At 33.7% G+C, this 24,459-nt stretch overlaps 1 protein-coding gene across 5 annotated transcripts in view; it reads right to left on the bottom strand.

Moving 5' to 3' along the window:
- ERBB2IP (erbb2 interacting protein) overlaps window positions 1-24,459 on the bottom strand; it is an 87,442-nt gene that overhangs the window by 35,071 nt on the left and 27,912 nt on the right. For all 5 annotated transcript variants that reach the window (XM_008594998.1, XM_008594993.1, XM_008595004.1 and 2 more), the window contains exons 5-14: window positions 22,995-23,084; window positions 21,493-21,549; window positions 17,548-17,611; window positions 15,428-15,502; window positions 14,632-14,776; window positions 12,884-12,956; window positions 12,444-12,573; window positions 11,993-12,108; window positions 10,519-10,588; window positions 3,102-3,201 (exon numbers count right to left, since the gene is read on the bottom strand). In XM_008594998.1, coding sequence (XP_008593220.1) covers window positions 3,102-3,201; window positions 10,519-10,588; window positions 11,993-12,108; window positions 12,444-12,573; window positions 12,884-12,956; window positions 14,632-14,776; window positions 15,428-15,502; window positions 17,548-17,611; window positions 21,493-21,549; window positions 22,995-23,084 — 920 coding nt within the window. The remainder of the gene's footprint in view (window positions 1-3,101; window positions 3,202-10,518; window positions 10,589-11,992; window positions 12,109-12,443; window positions 12,574-12,883; window positions 12,957-14,631; window positions 14,777-15,427; window positions 15,503-17,547; window positions 17,612-21,492; window positions 21,550-22,994; window positions 23,085-24,459) is intronic.

Here is a 24,459-nt window from a genome sequence, read left to right as displayed (position 1 = left end):
ATACATTAATTACTACAACCTCCCTCAAATGCCCTTTCCCCAACCTCTAGAGGCATATTTCTTTCACTTCACTATGAAAAGATGCAAAAAACTTCCTCAGACTGACATTCCCCCTAACATTGTTTTTCTAGCTACAAATTTGTTACATGGATATATACCACCCCTTCCTGTTTAAGACTGATTCCTCTACGTAGGCTCAAGATCTCATCCTTACTCTCAAATTTATTCATCATTATCCACCTTTAGACTCTTGAGGGCAAGGACTTTTGCCTTTGAATACTTAGCTTTAGCACAATGCCTGTCACATACGTGGGTCAATAAAAATGAATTAAATGTGAACAACGTATCTATTTCTCTCAAACTGGTGTAAAACCCAACCCAACAACATTATATTTTCTGATTCATCTATTTCTTAGAGTCACTAGGATAAAGGAAAAAGTTTTCCTTGCAGAAAAAGGAAATTCACCCAGTGACCACACCAATGTACTTTGACTGTAGACTATGAATGCATTATGTTCAGCACTCTGCTTATAATTCCTATAGTGAGATACTTTAGGTAACACATGAACTCTAAGAAGACTCAGAATATCTTAACTGATACTTGTATTTCAAACTTTTCCATTACAGACTCGTCCACTCTAAAATCTCAAAATCAAAAATTAACAGTGGCAAGATTTTGCTACTTCTGTTCTTCTTATCAGAAATAAATATCTTACTTGAACTATGAACTCTTTTAAGAAGAAACAGGAAGGAGATAAATTGAAATAATTGGATGCAAAAAGGAGGTCAGGTGGATTTGAATCATGAAAATGGAAAACAGTTAAGAGGAGAGATCAAGGCATGAACATACCTAATTAAGACAGTTTAGTGCAGGAGTCAGGAAACTTTTTTTTTTTTCCTTTTTGTCTTTTTTCGTGTCCGGCAACGGATCGCAACCCTCAGTGTCGCGCCCATACCGGACTGGGACCGGCAACGAGATCGCAACCCTCGGTGTCACGCCCGCACCTCGCTCAGCCAGTGAGCGGGAACCGGTCTGTATGTGGGATCCGAACCCTCTGCAGGAGTGCCGCCGCGCTCCCAAGCGGCGCACTGTAGCAGTGCGCCACCGGGCTGGCCCCCAGGAAACTTTTTTATAAAGGTCTAGATAATAAATATTTTAAGCTTTGTGAGCCAGGAGGCAAGTGGTGATAATAGTATCTGTTCTGGAGGGCTACTGTAAAGATGAGAAATTATGAATATTAAGCACTTAGCACTGTGTCTGATTCAATCAAATTAGCTATTCTTATTCTTATTATTATTGCTGGTTTAGCAAACAGCTTTGAAATATGTAAACAGGCCAAAAACTTAACTCATTTAACTTCTGTTTCATAACTAGTGATAAACTTCTCTAGGCTAATTTTTTCTTGCTCTTTGCAAGAAGTAATAAAAGACACACTCTGATAAGTTATTTCATGACTGTATTTGATGATTATGTACTTAGGTGTAACAAAAACTGCTTAGCTTTTGAATTAAACTAGAAGTTAAGATTTATGAGATGTCAAATGTAAAACAGCTTCATTCATTAGAGGGTCTGTAATTAAAGCTTCACAAATAAAGTTACAAGTAAGATCTCTATTTCACGTATTTAAATCCATCCTTAACCTCCATATTTAGCAATATAATAAAATATAAAAATATATTTCCATAAAATATAGAATATATTTACTTTTAAACTGTTCTTAATATTGATGTATTGTTGTAAGCAATCAAAATTTTATGCATTAGAAATTTAGAAGTTAAAAACAGATGTGCAAACACTGCCTATGCCACTACAGTGTGGGGAATTACAGCAAATACTTAGATACATCAATAGAAATTTTTTTATTTGTCTTATTCACTAGGATACTCATGTCTCAATTTTCCACTTTTCTTTGTCTCTGAAGATGATTTGGGGATAAAAGTAAATAGTAAGTAATGGTGAGCATCCAATAAATAATAATATGATCAGCTACATAATATGTTCGAATAATTGCTGTTTTATGTGGGAGGACAGAATGTTAACACAAGATATTTGTGAGGAAAGAAATGAATTCTTAGCTTAGAGAAGAGACTTCAATGTCCTATTGCGTATCTTAACAAACTTTCAGTAAAGGGCCTTATAATAAATATATAGGCTTTGTAGTCCATAAAGTTTCTGTTGCTAGCACTCAACTCGGCCACTGCAGCTTGAAAGCAGCCATAAATATGCAAATGAATTAATGTGGATGGGTTCCAATGAAACTATTATCATCATTTCAAGATAAGAAAACTAAAAATAACCAAAAAAATTAAAAAAAAAAAAGAAATCTAAAGCTCAAGAATTGATTTTACTTATCCATGGTATATTTTATAAATTAAGACTAACAATTAGTTTACTTTTTTTTCCCCAGTGTTTTTATGTATTAAGAATTTATAAATAACTTCAGACCATAGAGATTTTTACTAGTTTCAGAAAGATACAGATTAAAATTATATATTTTAATAACATAATAAACATCACACACACACACAGAATACAACACATATTAGAAACAATTTGTTTCTTAGTCTAAAATACTTTCACAACACTATCTATAAAATACATTTGTGGCCAGTACTAAATGGTGTAGTCCCCCTTGTTGGGCAAAAAATAGGAAAGGATTTACAAGTAAAATTTATAATCAGAGTTGTACAGAGTATGTTGATCTAGTGTGTAGACCTAAAGGTAGAATTAAAATTTACAGCAGAAGTTAACAAAATATTTCCTGGCTTAATATTTCTAATCACATAACACTCCACATGCACTCCTCACATTTAGCTAAACGTAACTTTTAACAGAGAGATCTATAACACCTAAAGTTAGTGGTTTACTTTAAAGGAATCACTTAAAGAAGTATATGGTACACCTACACCTCTAAATTCAAGTATCTATAACCTTGAGATGTTGTCTTACTTTCCTATTATTTCAAGAGAATTTTCTTGACCCATTCTCCAAAGTCCCATCAAGCTAGTAAAAGTGTTTAAGACTTAAAATTCACTTCACTTCTTTGCTTTGATTATTCAGTATTTGCTTTTGAAAAGAAAAAAGATTCTTAAATTCCTACCATCCTCAGTCCTTGGCTGCTGAGGGAACATGTAGTTTGTAAGCACCATTTTCTGGGTCTCTGAATCGGTTTCTTTTTGAAGAGGTATCAAGGGTTTGGACTAGGGGGAAAAAAAAAGTTTAATTTTCAATAACCCTAAAGCAAATATACATCCAGCAATTCCTCTGAATAATTACTCACCATTTTTTCTATAAGGTATCTATGAGTAGGTTACAAAAACAGATTTAAATATGCACAACACTTTAAGCATTGATTTGAAACTATATAAAAACCCAAAAAATAACACTTAATTTTTAGTATAAAGCAAATTCACACTATATTGCAATTATCATAGAACTATCAACAGTTTGAAAAGATTTCATATACTAAGTATATCCATAGTCCAGTAATTACCTACTGTCACAGTGATTTACTTAACGAAGTTGTAAAATAATCCTATCCATTTTAGGTTATCTTGCCTTCTCTAGTATTCCCCTTTGCAAAAATGTTTTTGAAAAAGTCATCTGGAAGATTTACTCCACTCATCTAAAGGTTTACTCTAGTTAACAGCTGAAAAGAGAGTGCTTATTTAACAAAACCATTAAGTTGTAAACTGCTTCTCTCTCTTTTTGTTCTCCCCTTGTCTCCTGTCTCCATTAATGACACCCAGTGGTGGATATCCCCAGGTATTTTGGAATTCATTTTTTAGGACTTTTTCCTAACTGGTTAACAAATGTTATCAACTTACTTCTTAATATAAATAATTCTTTTTGCCAATCAATTCACCTAAAATCCTACCAACAAAAGCCTTGGCTGGCTCTAGATAGGCACAGAACTACAATCCAATCCTCCCCTCACATGCCATCCTATAATTAATTTTTGGACCTATTCTTGTGAAAATCTTCCAGCTAGTTAATGCCATCCTGTAATCTTACTCCTATTCATAAATGCTTCAAATACTTCCTTTGTTTCCCCTCCTTGTTCCACAGTAAACAAACTGCCCTGCATCTCAAACTTCTGAACATTTTCCTTGACTTTCTCAGATAATGAAGTGGGAGCTCTACTCCTTTCCCAGAGACAGTGAAGAAAAAAAAAAAAAAAAAAAAAGCCCCAAATACAGGTTGCTTATTCTCCCACACCTCATCCACCCTAGGTAGGTGGGAGCAGCACTTAACAATACTGTGAGATCATTATTCCTCTATCATTAAACTGTTGCTCCTTTGATGCATGTAACTCCTGTCTCTACATTCAATCTCCTTTCCTATTATCCACTGACCTCCTGGTAGTATCCATGTATTTCTGACTTTTTCCACAGTCATGGGTAATTCAACAGACATAAAAGGCAGATAAGCCATACACTTGGCCAAGTGTTATATTAACAGATGAGTAGTGTGCGGGAAGGAGGAAGTATGTCCCCTACGATGGGCATACCAAAATTATCTGAAAGGCTTTAAAACGCTAATTGCCTTGAAAATGTTCTAAAATTAACTGTAGTAATCATTGCACAACTCTGTGAACATACAACTGAATTGTACACTTTAAAATGGGTGAATTGAAAAAAAATTTCTAGAAACGTTACAACACCAAGGTCAAGAATTCAGATACCCTTACCAGCTAGCTGCCCTCCAACCCCACCCCCAAAATCTAAAATGGGTGAATTGTATGGTATGTGAATTATATTTCAATAAAGGTGTAATAAGAAAACTAACTGACATTTACAGGGTACAAGACAGAAAAAAAGGGGGTTGAGAACTATGTATCGAACTTCTCAGTTCCTTGAACATCTAATTCCAGTGATCTTTAATTCTATTTCCTTTCAGATACTCACTCCACTCCCTTCCATAATCCCTAAAATATCACCTGTAAACATTCTTCCTCTGAAGTCTAAAATCACTCATTCAACACATATTTACTAAGAGCCTTTTATATTGCAAAGCACTATGACAGACACTGGGTATACAGTAGTGAGTAAAATATGTATCTCTACTGACTTTGTAGAGTTTATAGCATATGAGAGGAAGAATACAGATAACAAAATAGGCAATTGCAATACAGTGTAATTACAGGGCAGAAAGGGTACTAAGAGAACATATAGGAGAAGGTATTCACTTATCACAATCCTGAATGATTAGGAAAGCATTACTGAAATAAAGTTTACAGTGAGGATAAGAGAATAAGAAGCTACGTAAGAAGGGAAAGGAAGTATGTTTCAAAAGAGCAGAACTCATTTTGGGGAAGTATAAAGGGTACAGGTGAGCAGGGTGTTGAGGCATATAATATATATGTAAAAAAAGATCATGAAAAGGTTTTAAGTAGGTTAATGTTAGGGTCAGATTAAAGGATCACTTAAGTTACAGTGTGGTTCAGAATGGAATCAGAATGATAAGGGGTTGGAAGTGATGGCAACACTGGTGGCAAAGACCTGTTAGAAAGCTATCCCAACAGTCTAAGTTAGCACTGTCCAAAAGAAATATAACGTGAGACAAAAATGAGAACCATAGATAATTTATGATTTTCTAGCAGCCACATTTTTTAAAAAAAGCAAAAAGATGAAATTAATTTTGATAATGTATTTAATTTAACATAACATAGTCAATGTATTATAATTTTAACATGCAATCCAGAATAAAAATTGTGAATTTACATTCTCTGTTTTTACTAAGGCTACAAAATCCAGATTAATTTTGATAATGTATTTAATTTAACATAACATAGTCAATGTATTATAATTTTAACATGTAATCCAGAATAAAAATTGTGAATTTACATTCTCTGTTTTTACTAAGGCTACAAAATCCAGTGTGTATTTTACACTTATACCACATGTGAACTTGGACCAGTCACATGACACTGGTAACTACTGTACTATTGTATTGACACTAGTACTATTGTCCAATGGTAACTAGTGGACAGTGCAGTCTAAGCAAAAGATGATCATGGACAGTATTTAAGGGAAGTGGCAATAGGAATAAAGCAAAGCACACAGACAACAGAGATATTTAAATTAAGATTCAACAGGGCTTGGCAACAAATACTTCAGGACTGAAGTATAGGGAAAAATAATAATTAAGAGTTTACATTCCTAGGTCTCTGCCTCCATTAAGTACTTTTTACTAAGCTAGGGAATCCAGGAAAAGAAAAATATTTTGGGCAGAAAATAGTGTGCTCAATTTTAGGGTGACTGATTTTCAGACATCTAGGTTGCAATATTAAGCAGGCACTGAGCTACATGAACGTGAAGTTCAGGCATAGGAATTGGGCTGAAGATAATGAGGATAGGAGAACAGCAGTAGCAATTTCAGGAGAAAGTATAGTATAGAGAAACTAACGCAGAGCCTAGAGTAGCATGAAGAGCACCAACATATAAAGCACTGGGAGAAGATACATGCCTCAAAGGAGAATGAAGAGTAGTCAATCAAAGGACAATCAGCAGAGTATGATAACAGACACCATTCGGCTCTCCCACTCTACTGCTCCCACAATACTTGTTGATTACCCTCACCAAGACTGCTAGTTCCTTGACCTTCTGACATTCTTCCCATCATTTGCTCATATCTTTGCTCCCCTTTGTATAGCAAAAACCACCTCTCATTTCAACCACTTTCTTGACAATAAACAAGACCTCCTTGCTGCACTGTCCTTTTCTTGTATCTGGCTTGGCAAAATTGCAGCCTATGATCATAACAATTGTGTGTTTTCCCTGTATTACACAGCTGAGCAAATTTGTATCACTACAAATTTGTACTTGTATACTTGTATTTGTGTAGTGATATTAATAGTACTTCAATCGGACTCTCAATGTTGCCTGAAAATCCTTCTGCATTTCCTAAATAGTATTCTGAAGATATTATCTTCTTTAAAAAATATTCTAAAAAAATAAAAGAATTCTGGAACAGCTATGAGTGTGGGAAATGCTATACTCTAAGGGTATCACAATGTACATTAGCCTTCCATCTCACAAATTTCAGACCCAAGATCTCCTCAAAAGGATAAAAATCTTGTCAAAGCTTTTAATTCCTTGTGTTTCCACCCCAGGTATCCAACCCCCTCTCACATTCTTAATCTTATTCTCCACACAGCTGCTTTCCAATAACCTGTAATAAACACGCTCTCTAATGTTAAAGGATCCCTGCTTTCCCTGCTCCTAGCTACCAATTTCTCTATGTTCCATTCCTTTTCCTTCTCATCCAACCTTCTTAAAAGAAAAATCAACATCATATGGCTCCATTCTGTCATCTATTTATTCCTTAAACTCCTTCAATCTGGTTTTTGACATATTACTTTAGCTAGTCAATTTAAGTTGGGAAGTATAAATTGCCAAATATAATTGGAAAAATGAGCATTTTTCTGATTTCATCATAACTGACTTCTCGACAGCATTTATCCTATTAACAACTTCTTCCTTCAGGCTAGTCTCTTCACTCTTAAATTGAAACAAGCAAGACAGTTTTCCTTCTACCTCTATGACTACTCTTTTAAAGTTGATTAATCTACCTGCCACTTAAACATTAGCATTCCTCAGGATTCATCCATCCCCACCATTAAAAAAATTATTTTATGTAATCCCTTTTAAGAAAAACAATAAAAGCTATGAGACCATTCCCTAGAAAAAGTTATTAAAACAATGAATGGTCTTAACGCAAATATGTATCTCTTCTAGTGTCACAAATCTTTTTAAACAAAGGGAAAAAACTTTACAAATAAGCAAAAAGAATAAATTTATAATAGTACCGGAAAAAAAGAAACGATGCCTTCATGAGCAATCGTGAGAAATTCCTGAAGGTTAGAAATTAAAAGAATGGGGAAATTAAGAGCACAGAAAGCACAACCTAAAACAGAGTCAGAGGGTTCACTGGCCACCGGACTGTCTTATACATGCCCACTTGGATATAACCAAAGGTACTTCTAAACTCAACATGTTGAACTGGAACTTAACATCTTCCCATGAACATATTTCTTTTTCTTGTGGTTCCCTTTCTTGGTTATGGCAGCAATATTCACCTAGTCACTCAGGCCAAATCTCTGATGCTCTTACTCTCTCCTCACATATATACATTCTTCATATGTTCTACTGATGTCACCTTTTAAATTATAACCTAAAAGTATCTGCTCTTCCCTAGACCTATTATCATTTAGTTCAAGCCAACATTTTCTGTTGCCTAAAGTATGGTAATGTCCACCAACTCAGTCTCTCCTCACAGTTGGCATCACCCTCTACTAAATCCACCTTCCATAATACAGCCAAAAACGTCTTCCTAAAATACTAACCTGATCATACTTTTTGCCTGTTTAAGGGTTACATTGGCTCTCATATCCATATGTATCACAATGATCACTTCCTTCTCTTATACTCAGAGCAGACATGAATAACTGATCATGACTAGAACGACCAAATTCCCAATTTGCCTGGGATAGAAATTTCACATGTTGCTCTGACATAGTTATCAGTGGAGCCCCTTTCACACCCCCAAAAATGTCCTATTATAAACAATAAATCACATGGTTACCCTAATCACAGAAATTTTCCACTGAGCTTGAATATGGCCTCAGAAATCCATAACAAAATTTCTCAGGAAGCCACTCATAATTGATGAGAGTAGACATACAAGATAAAAAAAAAAAATCTACCTTCCATCCTTGAAATATAATAGAAGTTCCTTCGCATGGCATACAAGATCCTCTATGAACTCTGCCTCTGTGGCCTCATTTCCTACCTCTTCCACTCACAGGTTATGCTCTAGTCACAATGACCCACTTGTAGAGTTATCGAATATACTAGGCTACTTTATGTCTAAAGGCTCATGCTCAAGTTATTCCTTCTAACCAGAATGCTGTTCCCCTTCGTTTAAATCCTATTCCTCTTTTGAGAGGTAATTCAGGCACTGCAAACATTTCCTCCCTTGGGAAACCTTCCTTTACATCCCCAAGTTATCCTCTTCATCTTTGATCCTGAAACCTAGCCTTATCAAGTCTTATCTCACTGTATTAAAATGACTTTCTAAATTTCACTGTTTCCCCTATTTTAGACTGCCTATTACAAAGCAGTTGTTCAATAAAGGTTCTTGAGAATCACAAAATGAATGAGGGAATAAATTAATAAACAATGCTCATGCCTTCAAAGACTCACAAAAATTATATTACCGCATGTACTGATCTATATAATCAGTAGAGCAATTTATTTTCATAATTCATAATTGAACTTCTCTGGTATACCCTCTCCCCTATACTTTGTTCTTTTATAAAATTACTCCTTCATACAGTATGGGAAATTTCCTAGCAACATCTGATATGTTTTACTAAATATTCTGCCAAACTTGGAGGAATGAAGACCTCCATCCACACAATTTTGTTTTAAAACAATTATCAAGTAGTGAGTGGGCAGAGAATGAGAAAACACTATATAAATATGAAGAAATTGTAGTAGATACTTGACAATTTCACTAAAACGAACCATATGGCATAAATTACCAGCATTAATTTATCCACAAAAATGATACTGTACTAATAAAGTTAGTCTGAGAATTCCTCAATATCAGGAGTTATGTCTCATTCATACTGTAGAATTAGCAATTGGCATAAGACAGTGACCATCTAATGCATTCTGAATCCAGTGGTAAAACTTCAAATCAAGTTCTAAACTTAAAATATTCAATTAAGAGAAATCAGAAAGTTAAAGATTTGAACATATAGTAGAGATAATAATCTCCTGTGCTCAAGCTCTAATAAAAGCAAATATATCTCTCTCTCTCACACACACACACACAGGCAGCAGAATACTATTAAGTCTTAAAGAAGAAAGAAATCTTGTCATTTGCAAAAACATGGATGAACCTGGAGGATATTATGTTAAGTGAAATAAGCCAGGAACAGAAAGACAAATACCACATTAATTTTACTTACATGTGAAACCTAAAAAAGGCAAACTCATGGAAACATAGTAAAATGGTGGTTACCAAGGGCTGGCAACCAGGACATGGGCATGTAGATTGGGATATGTTGGTCAAAGGGTACAAAGTTTCCATTACACAGAGGAATAAATTTAAGAGATCTATTGAACAACATGGTGCTACAGTTAATAAAAATGTATTGTATTCCTGGAAACTGCTGAGAGAGTAGATTTTAAGTGTTCTCACCACAAAAAAATGACAAGTACATGAGGCAATGCTACTAAAATTAGGAAGCACCAAGCCTAATTTTGCAATCTCTATATATTTTTATGGATTTGGGAGAAACCAGGCAAGTCCAACAAGATTTATTATTTATAAATTGACACCTATTTTATAAAAATTATCTGTTTTTAAATATTTTCTAAGATTTTCCTTATATATATAAAATACATTATTACAATGTGTACCAGAGTATAACTACTCTTCAAAGTAAATTAGAGTGCATAATTATACAACTAGAAAGCCAGTTTTTTCAAAATCAGAACGCCCACCTGATTATCTGAGAGCCACATAGCAGTCAATTGTTGCAGCTTTGTAAAGCTAAAGGGCAAATTCTTTAATCTGTAGGGGGAAAAAAAAATCAAACATTAAACTTTAAAATGAGAAGATTTAAAATAAATGCTAGCTATTTATTTTAAAATAAAATATAGTGATTTATGAATAATACTATATAATTGCATATGCCAACAAGTTTAAAAGAAAAAAGCCCAATATAGATCTTTCTATAGAGCATAAGACAAAATATTATCAAGTTTTATAAGAGTTTTAAAAATATAATTCTTCAATCAAATCAAATTTAGCTGACAAAAAAATGAATAACCTAAAAACCACAATAAAAATTATCTGTTAAAAAAACAGTTGACTGTCTCTGTCTTAGAGAAAAGACAAGGACATATTAAGCAAGGTCTCATTAAAGTTGCTTTTTTATTTGTATTTAGAACAAATAAACTGTAATAGAAAGTACTCTTAGTGTTTGTTATAAAAACTGTACTGCTCTGTATTTCTTTGTGGGCCAGCACTAAGATATAATAAGTAAAAATATAAATACTCACTAGAATGCTAAATTAAAATAGCACCCTATTTAAAACAGATATCTACTTCAACCTTGCTATCTTTTGCCTAACTAGTCTTCTGTGCCTATCTTTCAAGGCAATTTATCAGAACCTAGTGTTCTAGTTTTAGGGTAAAAAGTACAGGCCAAAATAGGAATTTAATAAGAAAGCAGTGGTTCTTTTTTTTTTTTAAATAAAATAGTCAGACTATCGTCTTATCTTAAACAATATCTTAAATAAGATAGTCAGGCTATTGTAACTAGTCAAAAAACTGGGTATAATTGAAAGCTCTTCCTTATAAGCTATGTGAATCACCTTAAATTTGAGTCTGGGATTTCTCCTACATAGTACAACAGGTATTCCTGTTCTATTTCATAGGATCGTTTTGAGATTTCATAATATACTATCCAAGCAAAATGTAAATAAACACTCCACGATGTTGTTTTATCATCACCATTAGTATCTTTACCTCAACAGAAAGTATGCATATTCTGTTTTTAACTTAAACACTGCTCTAACTAAGCAACTGTACTGGTCAATTTGCTCTGCGCCTTGGCTTTGTTGCCCAAGCTATGTGAGTGAGTACCTAACCACACTTCTGCCCAGAAAAATATAATCAACAGTTTACATCAAAAGTTGCTTTGTTCAATAGTAGTATTAAGGTGAAGATCTGACATTAGGAATAAAAAAGGTTACCATAAAGAGAAACTAAAGGTTATATACTCAACTGACGCAAAATGAACAGTGACAACCAGAGTATGATAATTAACATCAGATAAAATTAGGTCGTTCTATTTTTTAAAAAAATTAAACGTACATATGACAAGAGGAACAAGCATGAGCTACTCTATCATATATCAAACTTTAATTTCATGTCTCCAATAAACCCATTTATGAATATAGTATTACAAACCTATTATCACTTAAATTAATGACTTTTAATTTTTGCATATCACCCATTTCCTCTGGAAGCGTCTCAAGTTTATTAGAATGGAGAAACAGCACAGTTATATTTTTCCAGCTTCCAATCTAAAAAAAAAAACATAAAATGGGGATCAGAAATTTGGCCTATGGGCTAAACAACACATGAACATCATTTTTGAAAGTTATGAAAAATACACTTCACATTTAAAAACAGAATGATTGTTACATTTTCCCTTTTTAATTATTAGTTTTCATGTAAAATAGTTTCAGGAAAGTATTTAGACACATGTACATTAACAGCTAGTTATTATTCAGAAAATAAATAACTTAATAAATTATTTTAGGAAGAAAATAAACAAAACCAAACTAGAGAGCTATAACAAGGATAATTAGAAAAAGAGGCAAAGACAAAAATCCAAGACAAATTTAAAATAAAGTACCTCTGGGGGTAACTGCTGTAAGTAATTATGATCTGCAGCAAAGGTTCTTATGTTAGTAAGCTGCCCAATAGATGAAGGCAAAGCTTCAACTTCATTGAAACTACAATCCAATTCTTCTACTGATATTAACCTTTAATTAAAAAAGGAGACAAACATTATATAAAAAAGTTTTCTACATAACACAAAATTTAAGAACACAGAACATTTGAACTTACCTTTAACAAACCTAGTGAAGGCACTTCACGAAGCTATACTTCACCAATAATAAATAGATCTCTGTGTCTTTATTATAAATATACCCAACCTGTATAATAATTACTTATTTAAAATACTTACAGAAGCTTCATTAGATGTCATTTATGCAAATATCTGAAAATATATATGGCAAGCTGAAATAAAAGTAAAATCTTCAAGGGACTAAACATTAACAAAAATCTTACCCTCCTATAGAGTCTGGTAGGTACATTAGTTGGTTTTCATCTATTTTAAGAGTTGTTACATTCTTCAATGAACCTATTGAGAGAAGAAATAATATACAACTTTTCAGTTCAAACTAGAAGCAAGTCCACCAACAGTCAATGTGAAATCCATTACACTTGACTAGAATTAGGAAAAACTTTCCTAACCAACCTGACTAAAAGAGACTACCCCCAACTCCATCACTCTATTCCCTTACCTTATATTTTCAATTTTCACCCACATCATCTCTTAACATAGTGTATATTTGTTTATTAAATCCTACTAAAATGTAAGTTTCATGAGAGTAGGGACTTTTTGTTTACACTGATAACTACTGCAGCCCTGCTTCTAAAAACAATGCCATGGCACAGAGAAAATACATAATACAAATTTGTTGAATTAATGGATTTAAAGAAATCGTAGTATGAAGAGAGTTTCTATAGGTGTATAACAAACTATTCTAAGTATACCAAATACTAAAACAATAAAATATATTTTAATTTAAAAAGTAAAAGTATTGATTAAATTAGAGTAGAGTAAAATCCTAATGATTCACAAAATGTAAAACTCATTCTCATATATTTCTTGTCTAGTTTTATCATCTCTCATGGTCTCATAGAATAAGCGAGGAATAGTCCATCTTTTTTATAATTTTTGGAAGAGATTATATAAAATAGAATTATTTGTTACTTGAAAGTTCAGTAGAATTTTGCTGTAAAACCATCTGGGCCTTAGGTTTTTTGTGAGTGCATGAAAAATTTTAAACTACTGATATAATTTCTTTAATGACTTTAGGAATATTAAGACTTTTTGTTTTCTTGAATCTATCCATTTGTCACTTTTCTGCATTCTGGGTAATTTCTGCAGCTCCATTTTAGAATTTACTAATTTTCTCCCATCTGCTGTTAAACTCACCAAGTGAGGTCTGTTTCCAACAGTTTTTCATTTCGGAGGGTTCTGGTTTTCATCATGCCTTATTCTTTATAGTTTCTTTTTTTTTTTTTTTTGTCTTTTGTCTTTTTCCGTGTCCGGCAACGGATCGCAACCCTCAGTGTTGCCCCCGTACCGGACCGGGGACTGGCAACAGGATCGCAACCCTCGGTGCTGCCCCCGCGCCTCGCTCAGCCAGTGAGCGGGAACCGGTCCGTATGTGGGATCCGAACCCTCGGGCGGGAGCGCCGCTGCGCTTCCCAAGCGGCGCACTTATCCAGTGCGCCACCGGGCCAGCCCCGTGCTTTGGTTTTTATATTAAAATATTATGAAGATGTCAATGCTTAAGTTTTTGGTCCTTTCATCAAAATAATTCAATTCCCTTGACACATCACAAAACAAGCAACTACACAAAAACAGACTCAATAACAATTACAGATCTCACAGGATTTGTTCAACTGGTCTGTTTTCTTTTATGAGTCTATAATGAAGTTAGACTGAAAAAAGTTACCAAATAAGGGCTATGATCAAGAGTTAAACCAAATTTGGACAACTTAACTTCTCTTTAAAGAATTTAAATTTATTGCAATACAAAAATGAGATTTCCTTAGAGTAAATAAAAACACAGTAATGTCAATAAAGGAGTAAACTGGACAACTAATCACATCAGGAAAACTTCAAATAAGATGTTACTGTGGTAGTACAGTAGAACTTCCTTATAACAAATAAAATTTAAGATTATATGGAAGCCTTAAATTTCAGTAAAAATGTATTACATGAATTTAAAAGCAATACAAACCAATAGTTTCAGGCAGTTGTTGAAGTGAATTGCTTGACAATAGGAGGTCTTGAAGGTTTTCACATGCTGAAATTCCTTCTTCAACCATTTCAATACTATTTTTAGAAACATCCAAATATGTGAGCTGTTTCAAACTACCGATAAACTGTAAGTAGAAAAAGAAAATTTAATGACTCTAGCAACAATAACTAACTTGTAAAAAGTTTAGGTAATAAACCTAATACCAAATTTTAATTAATAACTAAGTGTTAATACAAGAAAAAGGACTCACAAACTGTTTTTAATTTAAATGCCAGGAGAAATGTATTCAGTAATAAAGCTAAGAACTCCTACTAATTTTAGCCTACCAGAGGGACAGAGGACACATACTTTCCTTCGGGAACTCAGTTGTCCATCACCTCCTAGGGAGATAGCACATATGGGGATTCTTGTGGCTTCTTTAGACACAGGAATTTACAATTTGCCAGTTGATAAAGACAGAAAGTTCATGGAAAACATCCTAGTTTGACAATCCCCTGGGCAAACTGAATTAAATTCAATTGCTACCACTGGATAGAACACACTGTACAGTATTAAAAAGAGACTATTTACAAAAGTTTATTAGAGGAATTTTCAGATTTTAATCAAGAATGTGCTCACAGTTAACAAAAAAAAATTAATTTGCTTACAGTAATTTAATAAAGAATTAACAATCCATATTTTTAAGTAATTAAAAGTAATTTAAAAACACACAATTCACAAAACTGCAAAGGAGAGACAGCAATGTGTGAAGTCATTTAAAATTTCATATACATACCCCTGGAATAAAAGTCAGTCTGTTACCATCCATCCAAAATTCTTTCAATCCACTTAGTTGCTCAAGTACTTCAGGCTGTTTGGATAGGGGAAGTGGGGAGGAGTCCAATTAATTTATGAAAATGTCTTATCTGGTAAAATAAAAAACCCTGAGAATTTCTAATTCTAATGATAACCTTTTGGTTTCAAGACATTACATAAAAGGAAAAAAGGGGGGAGCTATAGCCATGATGCAAGTCTTTCTACTGTATCATAGTTACTAAAATAACATTATTAAGAAGAAATCAAAGACAGACATTCCATAAAAGTAGAGTACATAAAACTCACTTAAGTTTTGGATTTACACAACAGGGTCAAGTATTTATACAATTAATAAAGAAATAAGAATAGGACCTACTGCTTTGATGCATACAATGAAAAATGCTCTCATTATCAGTAAAACAATACAGCCTTTCAAAGCTTAGGAAAGCTTAGGAAAATAACAAAGATGTTCCCTGGTCACATTAGTAAAAAGAGAGAAAAAAAGGCAACATATATCCATAAATGTCCAACAATAAGGACAGGTAAATAAACAAAGGCATAACTGCATGATAATAATATCTGTTATTTAAACTCCTAATAAAAATTCTTAATTACACGGTGAAAACTTGTGGTGTTGAGAACCTAAAATTAATCCAAGTGTTGTGGTGAACCCTGGCATACAGGCAAAATTTTTAAGGCTAAAGATCCAAATGCCTCCTTCAAGGTTATTTCTGTGTGCAATCAATGATCATGGGATGGCATAGAGTACCACCACATCGAACCACCTTAATAACATGAGTCATATAAAAAAGGCATGTCATTCAGACTTACTGTTAATATATAAATATACGTAAGAATTCTAGATGTAACTTGAATTAAAAGAAATTTCTATTTGTCCTTTACTGTTGTAATTCTTTTAGCAAGTTTGTAAAAATGTATAATGCTGGAAGACCAAAATGGTACAAAAATTAATGATAATTTTGAAAGCTTATTGGATTCATGAAATTAAAAATTATGAAGAATTTTCAGGGGGCTGGCCAATAAGCTCACTCTGGTTAGAGTGCCGTGTTGGTAACACCAAGGTCAAGAGTTCAGATACCCTTACCAGCCAGTGGCTCCCCCTACCCAAAAAAATTTCAAAGTTAATATAGAAACAGATTAATATATATAAAACAAATATTGAAAAAGGGCACAACAGATAAGTCATTTAGGAAGCATAACATATATTTTTTCACAAGGAAAACTCCTCAAAACACAATAAAATCCAACAGATACCACCCTCAATTAGAATAAAGTATATAAAAAAGAGTATTTTAGAGAAGATATGAGGTATCTTAGCTGAAATGTACAATACAATATCCACAATACTCCACAGGGCAATACTACTGCGAACAGTGCTGAAAAATTCTTGTTCTTAAGACTACATTTGAAAAAGCTACTGCAATTTAAAACAACAAACTAGTAAACACAATTTAAAAATTTTAATGAAGATGATATTCAGCTTGATTAATTCCTCTTCAAAAAAACACCTAGCTTATTTTCAGAGATCTCTTGGAACACTGACTAAAGACAAAAAACTGCTCATGTACTCCTTTCCTTTCAGAGTCAGCATCATAGTAGTACACTTAGCATACAAATAATAAACACAATCCAGAGGTCTCATTACTAACTCAGAAATAACAGTTGTTTCACTCAATGATTTTTCCTTTAGCTATTAAGTAAAATTACAGAGAAGTATTTTATCATTGAATAAATTCATAAGCAATACACAGGCAGTTATCTGACTCAGAACTACTTTACTTGCTGCATTCTAGACTATTGTTTTTCACTTCTCTCTCAAATTTTTTTGCTTCCCGTGCTAAAAAACTTTTAGGTATCCCTTCCACAGACCTCTCCATTTTACATTTTATTCTCACTTATGCCAGATTTTTCTATCTGATTAATTTTTCTGTCTAAAAAGGTCTGGTTAAAAACTTTCATATCTTAAAGCTCAAAAAAATGTATATCTTTATCCAATTTTTAAAAGAAATACATTAATTTTCACATTTTGTTTTTGATCAAATGTAAGACTTATAGATAGTGAGACTGGTGAGAACTCACCACTTCTGTGAATTCATTACTTCCCAAATCCAGTCTTTCCAGCTGGGTCAGTCTATTCATGGTTCTATTCACAATGGAGTAAAAAATAATTAACTATACAAAAATATCAATTACATGAAAGCTTTCAAATTTCATATAATTGTTTAAAACATTCTTATGTAACATGCAATGAAGTATAGGCTTTCACATGCTGACAAAATAAAAATGTTAGTTTTCTAAGAAAAATAAAATTCATATTTAATTTCTATATAAAATGAATTGTTATCAATTATTCTCTAATTTTGGCTTCTCATCAGTCTTCTAATATCTATGGTTAAGAAGCAATTGCAATAAATTTAAACCCACAGGCCAGAAATGAATAATGGATTTCCAATTTTTCACAGAATAAATTTCCATACACTATAAATCAGCTAATGAATCAGACTATTTGGCAGATACATAATAATTACTACTATAATTCCAAAAAGTCTTTTTAAGATTGCTCATATACTTGTATTTGTAACTATAAATCTGAAAATTAACTTTCAAAATGCTAGGAACAGTAAATGTTACATTGTTCCCCACATACACAAATTAAATCTAATAGAATTCAAAATAAAGTTTTATGAGAATGACAAACACAATAAGATGACATTTATTTTAAATTAAAGCAACAATATACCATTTTTAACTTCCAACTTAACATCAACACTTCTCTGCAACTATAAGAACTTGAATAGTGGACAAACTCGTTTTGTAATGAAATTAACTAAGTTGTAATTTTACCTCTCCTTTGACAAAGAAACCTTTAGAAACTAAACTAATTACGGGCCGACCCGTGGCTCATTCAGGAGAGTGTGGTGCTGATAACATCAAGGCCACAGATTTGGATCCCATATAGGGATGGCCGGATAGCTGACTGGGTGAGAATGATGCTGATAACACCAAGTCAAGAGTTAAGATCCCCTTAACTGGTCATCTTTTAAGAAAAAAAAAAAAAAAAGAAAAGAAAAGAAATTAAACTAATTACTAATTACCGCAAATGAATATCCATGCTCTTAAACTGCTATTTTTAGAAAAACCTAATATTTAATGTATTGAGATGCTAACAGCTACCCAGATAAGAAACTACACTAACAATTTTGTAGGATATGACAGAATAATAGCAAGATACAGTTATTGTCATATTATTTAGTTTATTACATTAATATGTCAATACTTTGGAAATAAACATCATTTAAAACCCATAGGCACCTTAAATTATGGCATAATAAACTATTTCTATCTTCTCTGGAAATTTAACAAAAATTAATAATAAATAATATAAAACTGTCAAAACATTTCTCTAGCTTTTTAGTGAATAATATAAGAACACACCATAATTGTAACGACACTATGTTACTGGCCTAAATAAGAAGTAAATTTTCCCCAACTCTTACATTTTAAATATGCCATTCTATCACCACCCCATTAATTTAATTCACCACACAATGCCAATTTGTCTCAAAGCTGCTTTAACTCACATTTATCGACTGCCTATGTTTGGGTACTATAATTTTACTTCCCTTACTCATATATCTGTTTTTATTCAGAAAATCTATAAGGAGGTTCTAGTTTCCACCACAACAAAGTAAAAGGTTTTCCAGGATCTTTCTCTAGACATAAAACCACATGCTATGACATTAAGCTCCTATGTTCAAACTGCTATACCAGGTGGAGATTTGAGAAAAGTAGAGGCTGTGAGGAGGGAAGAAGATTGAAAAAACAAAACATAATCTTATATTTCTCACTTCAATATTATTGTAATGACAAGATAACAGAAAATTCGCATGCAGCAACTGAACATCTAATACCAACAAGTATAATTTGTAAAAATAAAGCATAACAGTTTTAGAAGAGGGTATAAAAATGAAAAGCAATGTGTCGGAGACATTCAATTATAGACAACATTCTAGAAAAGTTAACTTTTAAAACAAATTTAAGAAAATGTGAATGATATAGATATACAATGAAAAAGATGAAAATAAATGTCAAAAACGTGCCTCAACTCTCTGTAACTAGTAATGGCAACTTTGGTTCTGCTCACACACTTCAGAAACCTCAGAAATAAGGCTGCATCTTAAAATAAGATCCAGCTTCCTACTCCAAGGAGAAAATAGAAACAATATCCCTCAAACCTCCTCCTCTTTACCTCTAAAATTCAATTTTATTCAACTCATTTTACCTACTCCTTTCCTTCCTCATAGGAACTATAACATCCTTTGTGTTCTTAGTACTGTGCCTTCCAGTATTCTTTAGGTGGTATTAAATTTCACTTAGCTATGTATCTAAAAAGCACCCCAACCAAAGAAAAGGGGGGGGGAGTGAAAAAAAACCAAACTAAAACAAAATATAGCTCTTCCCACTGCTCTAATCTTTAATCATAAAAAGTCTAGTCACATAACCTGAACACACATGACTTTCCTAATATTTTAAACTATGGCCCCTTTACATCTTGGTTTTTCAAATCTCTTAGAAACCAGTCAAGTTTTGAACTAAGGAGTTCTCATTGATAGCACCAAATCTGTAAAATATATAGACCTTTCTAAATTTTAACATGGATCATAATTCCCACTTTAATTTATACTCACAAACATCACTAAACTTCACTCATTCATATATTGAACAGCCAATTATTCAGCTAAAATATACTGTCTTTTGGGAATGAAAATTAGACATTGTCTCTGCCCTCAACGACTCAGAATCATGGGGGACAGAGTTGGAGACATGCATGCACATGTATACATGTGTATACACTGGTTGAGGAAGAAGAGAGTGACATATAAAGACATATTAAAATTATGTGGCAAATATCACAGATATAAATACAATGCCAAAGACGTTGAGTAAATAGAACTAACTCCTGGGCTAACTGGAGATGTTTCCCTCCTCAAGAGGTGATAATTAAGTCTTGATGATTCAATTTCAACAAACGATGGCAAAATTTGTCTGTAAAGAGCCAGATAGTAAGTATTTCAGGCTCTCCAGAAGATATAGCCTCTGTCGCAACCACTTAACTCTACCACTGCAGAGCAAAAGCAACCATATACAATATGTACATAAATGGACACGCCTGTATTCTTTTTTTTTTTGTCTTTTTCGTGACCAGTAGGGGATCGCAACCCTTGGTGTGGTGTCGCCCGCACCGTGCTCAGCTAGTGAGCACACCGGCTATTCCTATATAGGATCCGAACCTGCGGCGGAAGCGTCGCTGTGCTCCCAGTGCGCCGCACTCTCCCGAGTGCGCCACAGGCCGGCCCCACGCCTGTATTCCAATGAAACTTTATTTACAAAAATAGATGGTGGGCCACACTTAATCACAGACCTTAGTTTGCCAACCCGTAACCTATAACAACGTAGCAATGCACTAAAGGTTTTTTAAGATTCTTGTTCAATAAATGGCCACAGATTATAGTACATTTTGAGTTTGTAGACCTGTGTCTTTGATATTTTTATCTTCTTATTTGCTTTTGGAATGCCATCTCTTCTTGATGATAGCTTACCATCAGGGGACCAATTGCTCCATTTCTAGTTTACAATAAACTAGAAAGCAGACAATCAAGTTCTATAGTTATCGGTTTTCACATGAAGACTCTACAGATCTCTCTAACGAGTAATGTGTAAGAGCTCTAGTGTGAACTTGGGTTCTCTATTTGAGACTCAGGTGGGCTTTACATACTTACTATTTTGATTTTTGTGTCACACAAAAGACTGTATTTCAGAGAGTTATGAAATCACTATTAACACAGTACAAAGTTATGCATACATTTTTATATTTAACACCACTAATTTAAATATGATGATCACAAATGTCAGTTTTTAAAAACAATTTGCACTCACATTTTAAATAAAAATGTAACTTTTTTTAAGGATCTAAGGATTAAGAGTTCTAAATTGAATTTTAAAAAGGACAGCACCTTTACTTACTTAGGCAACATTTTCAATTGATTTTCTCTAAGTTCTAATATCTGGAGTTTAGTTAATCTGCAAAACAAAGAACAAATCATATAGCAAAGACAAGGAATTTAACAAATTAATGTCACATTCTAACGCTTTAAAGCAAGCAATATTAATAATTACACAATCACTATGTACAGATTAATATTTTAAAAATTACAGAAGAATAAAAAGATACAAAGGAAGATAAGACTACTTCTACTACTCAGAATTACGGGGAAAAAAAGGTAAGCACCTCCAGACATTTTCAAGGGGATCATGTGATCATTCTTGAATACCCATTTTAGAGCATTTCATGCCTTTTACTAATACTCACAAAAATTGTTAACTGTTGGTAGATTAGAGAACAATAATGCAACCCTAGAGTGCAGCTCTGAGAACAAATAAATAAGGGAACGTAATGGGACATGGAGAAAAAGAAATCCTCTGGCACTTCAGTGATGCACATTCCACTAAAAATAGAGGGAAAATGAGCAGATTAAGTAATATAAATGCCAGGTACAGATCTGACAAAGTATGCTAATTATTGTTAGACAAAATATGACTATAAAATTAACATTTAGTTAGGTAGCATGTTCTGTTTAAATAAATTCAACACTAACTTGATGCCTATATTTCATTCATTCATCTGTTTGTTTAAAAAAAAATGACTTAGGGATGGGGAGAGGGGGAATCAGGGAGACAATGAGGTAAATCCCAGAAACAGATTCTCTTTTCTCAAGAATTCTGACTCCAGCAGGGAAGACAGATAAACCAAGTATTAAATCATTTTAGAATATGATAAATGCTAAGAATACAGCATTCAGCATCTCAAATATACAAATTACTCTCATTAAAAACTCTATTTTGGGCCAGCCCGGGGGCACACTGGAGGGTGCGCCGCTTGGGAGCGCGGCGGCGCTCCCGCCATGGGTTCGGATCCCGTGTGGAGACCGGTTCCCGCTCACTGGCTGAGCGTGGTGCGGGCGCAGTACCGAGGGTTGCGATCCCGTTACTGGTCAGTAAAAAAGAAAAAAAAAACTCTATTTTTTTGGGCCGGCCCGGTGGCGCACTGCAGAGTGCGCCGCTTGGGAGTGCGGCAGCGCTCCCACCGAGGGTTCGGATCCCATGTGGAGACCGGTTCCCGCTCACTGGCTGAGCGCGGTGCGGGCGCGACACCGAGGGTTGCGATTCCGTTACCGGTCAGTAAAAAAAGACAAAAAGGGAAAAAAAAAAAAACTCTATTTTTGCCATCTTAAAAATCAGTTTATTTTTTTCTTTTAAACTCTCACTCTCTATTGTTTACTTGGGAAAATAAATTCACAGTCAAAATAACAAGACCCAAAGAAACTATAAAAATCACAATACTTGTGAAAAATTACAAAAGAAGAGCCTCTAAAACTGTAAATTAACAGTATTATTAAAGCAGCTTGTAGTTTTGCAAACTTTATAAGAGCTAACAATAAAAGGTTTTAGAAGAAACTATAATTTACCTGCCAAAATTTGCTGGCAAGAACTCAAGGAAAGCATCATTCAGGTATAACTGGGTTAGGTTTAACAGCTGAGAAAATCCATCAGGGAGCCTATATAAAATATATCAGAATTTAAATTAAGTTCATATATAGAATTTCAGACTCTTACTAAAATCTAAGAATCTATGTAATCAAGACATTTCTGAACAGATAATTACCATCTCTTTTCTTATATTAGTAATCCTCAAATTAAGGTTTGCCTTTTGTAATAATTTACCTGTTTCAATGTTTGTGTTTTCATCTCTTTGTAAAAAGGAAGTTAGGTATTAAATGTGTCGATAACATAAAATCTGCACAAAATAAGTCAAGTATGAATAAGCCATAATACTCAGAAATATATTTAGGACATAACTATGCAATCAGCAGTTACTCTTAAAATTCGCCTTATGTAACATCAATTCAAAGGACTAGATAAGAGTTTATAAACCATGACAAAGATATTTTGGACTGAAAAATTCTTTGTTGTGAGTAAGCTGTCTTATGCACTTCAGGATGTTTAGCTGCAACCCTGGCCTCTACCAACTAGATGCCAGTAGCGCACATACACATACACACCCATTTTGAAAACCAGTAATGTCTCCAGAAATTGTCAAATGTCCCCTGAGACCAAAATAGCCCCCTGTTGAAAACCACTGATTTAGACTATTTTCAGTTTCAACATCTGGCTCCTAAACAATTAAGACTGTAGAGTGTTGGGCTGGCCCTGTGGCTCACTTGGGAGAGTGTGGCGCTGGCAGCGCCGAGGCCGTGGGTTCGGATCCTATTAGGGTTGGCCAGTGCACTCACTGGCTGAGCTGAGCATGGTACTGACCACACCGTGCCAAGGGTTGCGGTCCCCTTACTGGTCCAAAAAAAAAGATTATAGAGTGTTATAATGAGCAAATGAGAAGAAATAATATAAAAAGCTGAATGACATTTTAAGGCCATGTCAGAATCTATGTTTCTTAGCTTTACTTCTATGCCTTCTTGATTATGAAACAAGTTATAAATCTAGAACTTGATGCTAGAGCAGTATTTTCAAGTGAAGAGAATATACATCTTTTACAAGTTTGTCCTGGATTTTAACAAGTACAAAATCCTCATGCAGTAAGACACATCAGACTTTGACTCATTTATCTTCTCGCTCACGTGCCTCAATCTTCCACAGCAAGTGAAGCAATGCTATGTTTGGAAAAACTCATCAAAAAATACAATATTATAATATATGAAAGCTGGTTTCAACTTCCAACTTATCTGAACTAAGCTATGCTTCACCATACCATTTTTGCAAAATTTAACATCTTTGGTACCAGGAAAACTTTCTGTTTATAGCCATTACTATCATAAAAGAATATGCATAACCTCTCGTATATACTGCAATTAATCACAGCTTTTTCTTTTATTGTTTGGCCTTCTTGACCTTTCAGTTTCTTTTATTATTTTTCTT

This window comes from Galeopterus variegatus, unplaced genomic scaffold (assembly GCF_000696425.1).
Source record: "Galeopterus variegatus unplaced genomic scaffold, G_variegatus-3.0.2 Scaffold170, whole genome shotgun sequence".
NCBI classification, from domain to species: domain Eukaryota; kingdom Metazoa; phylum Chordata; class Mammalia; order Dermoptera; family Cynocephalidae; genus Galeopterus; species Galeopterus variegatus.
This window is presented reverse-complemented; position numbering and strand designations above follow the sequence as displayed.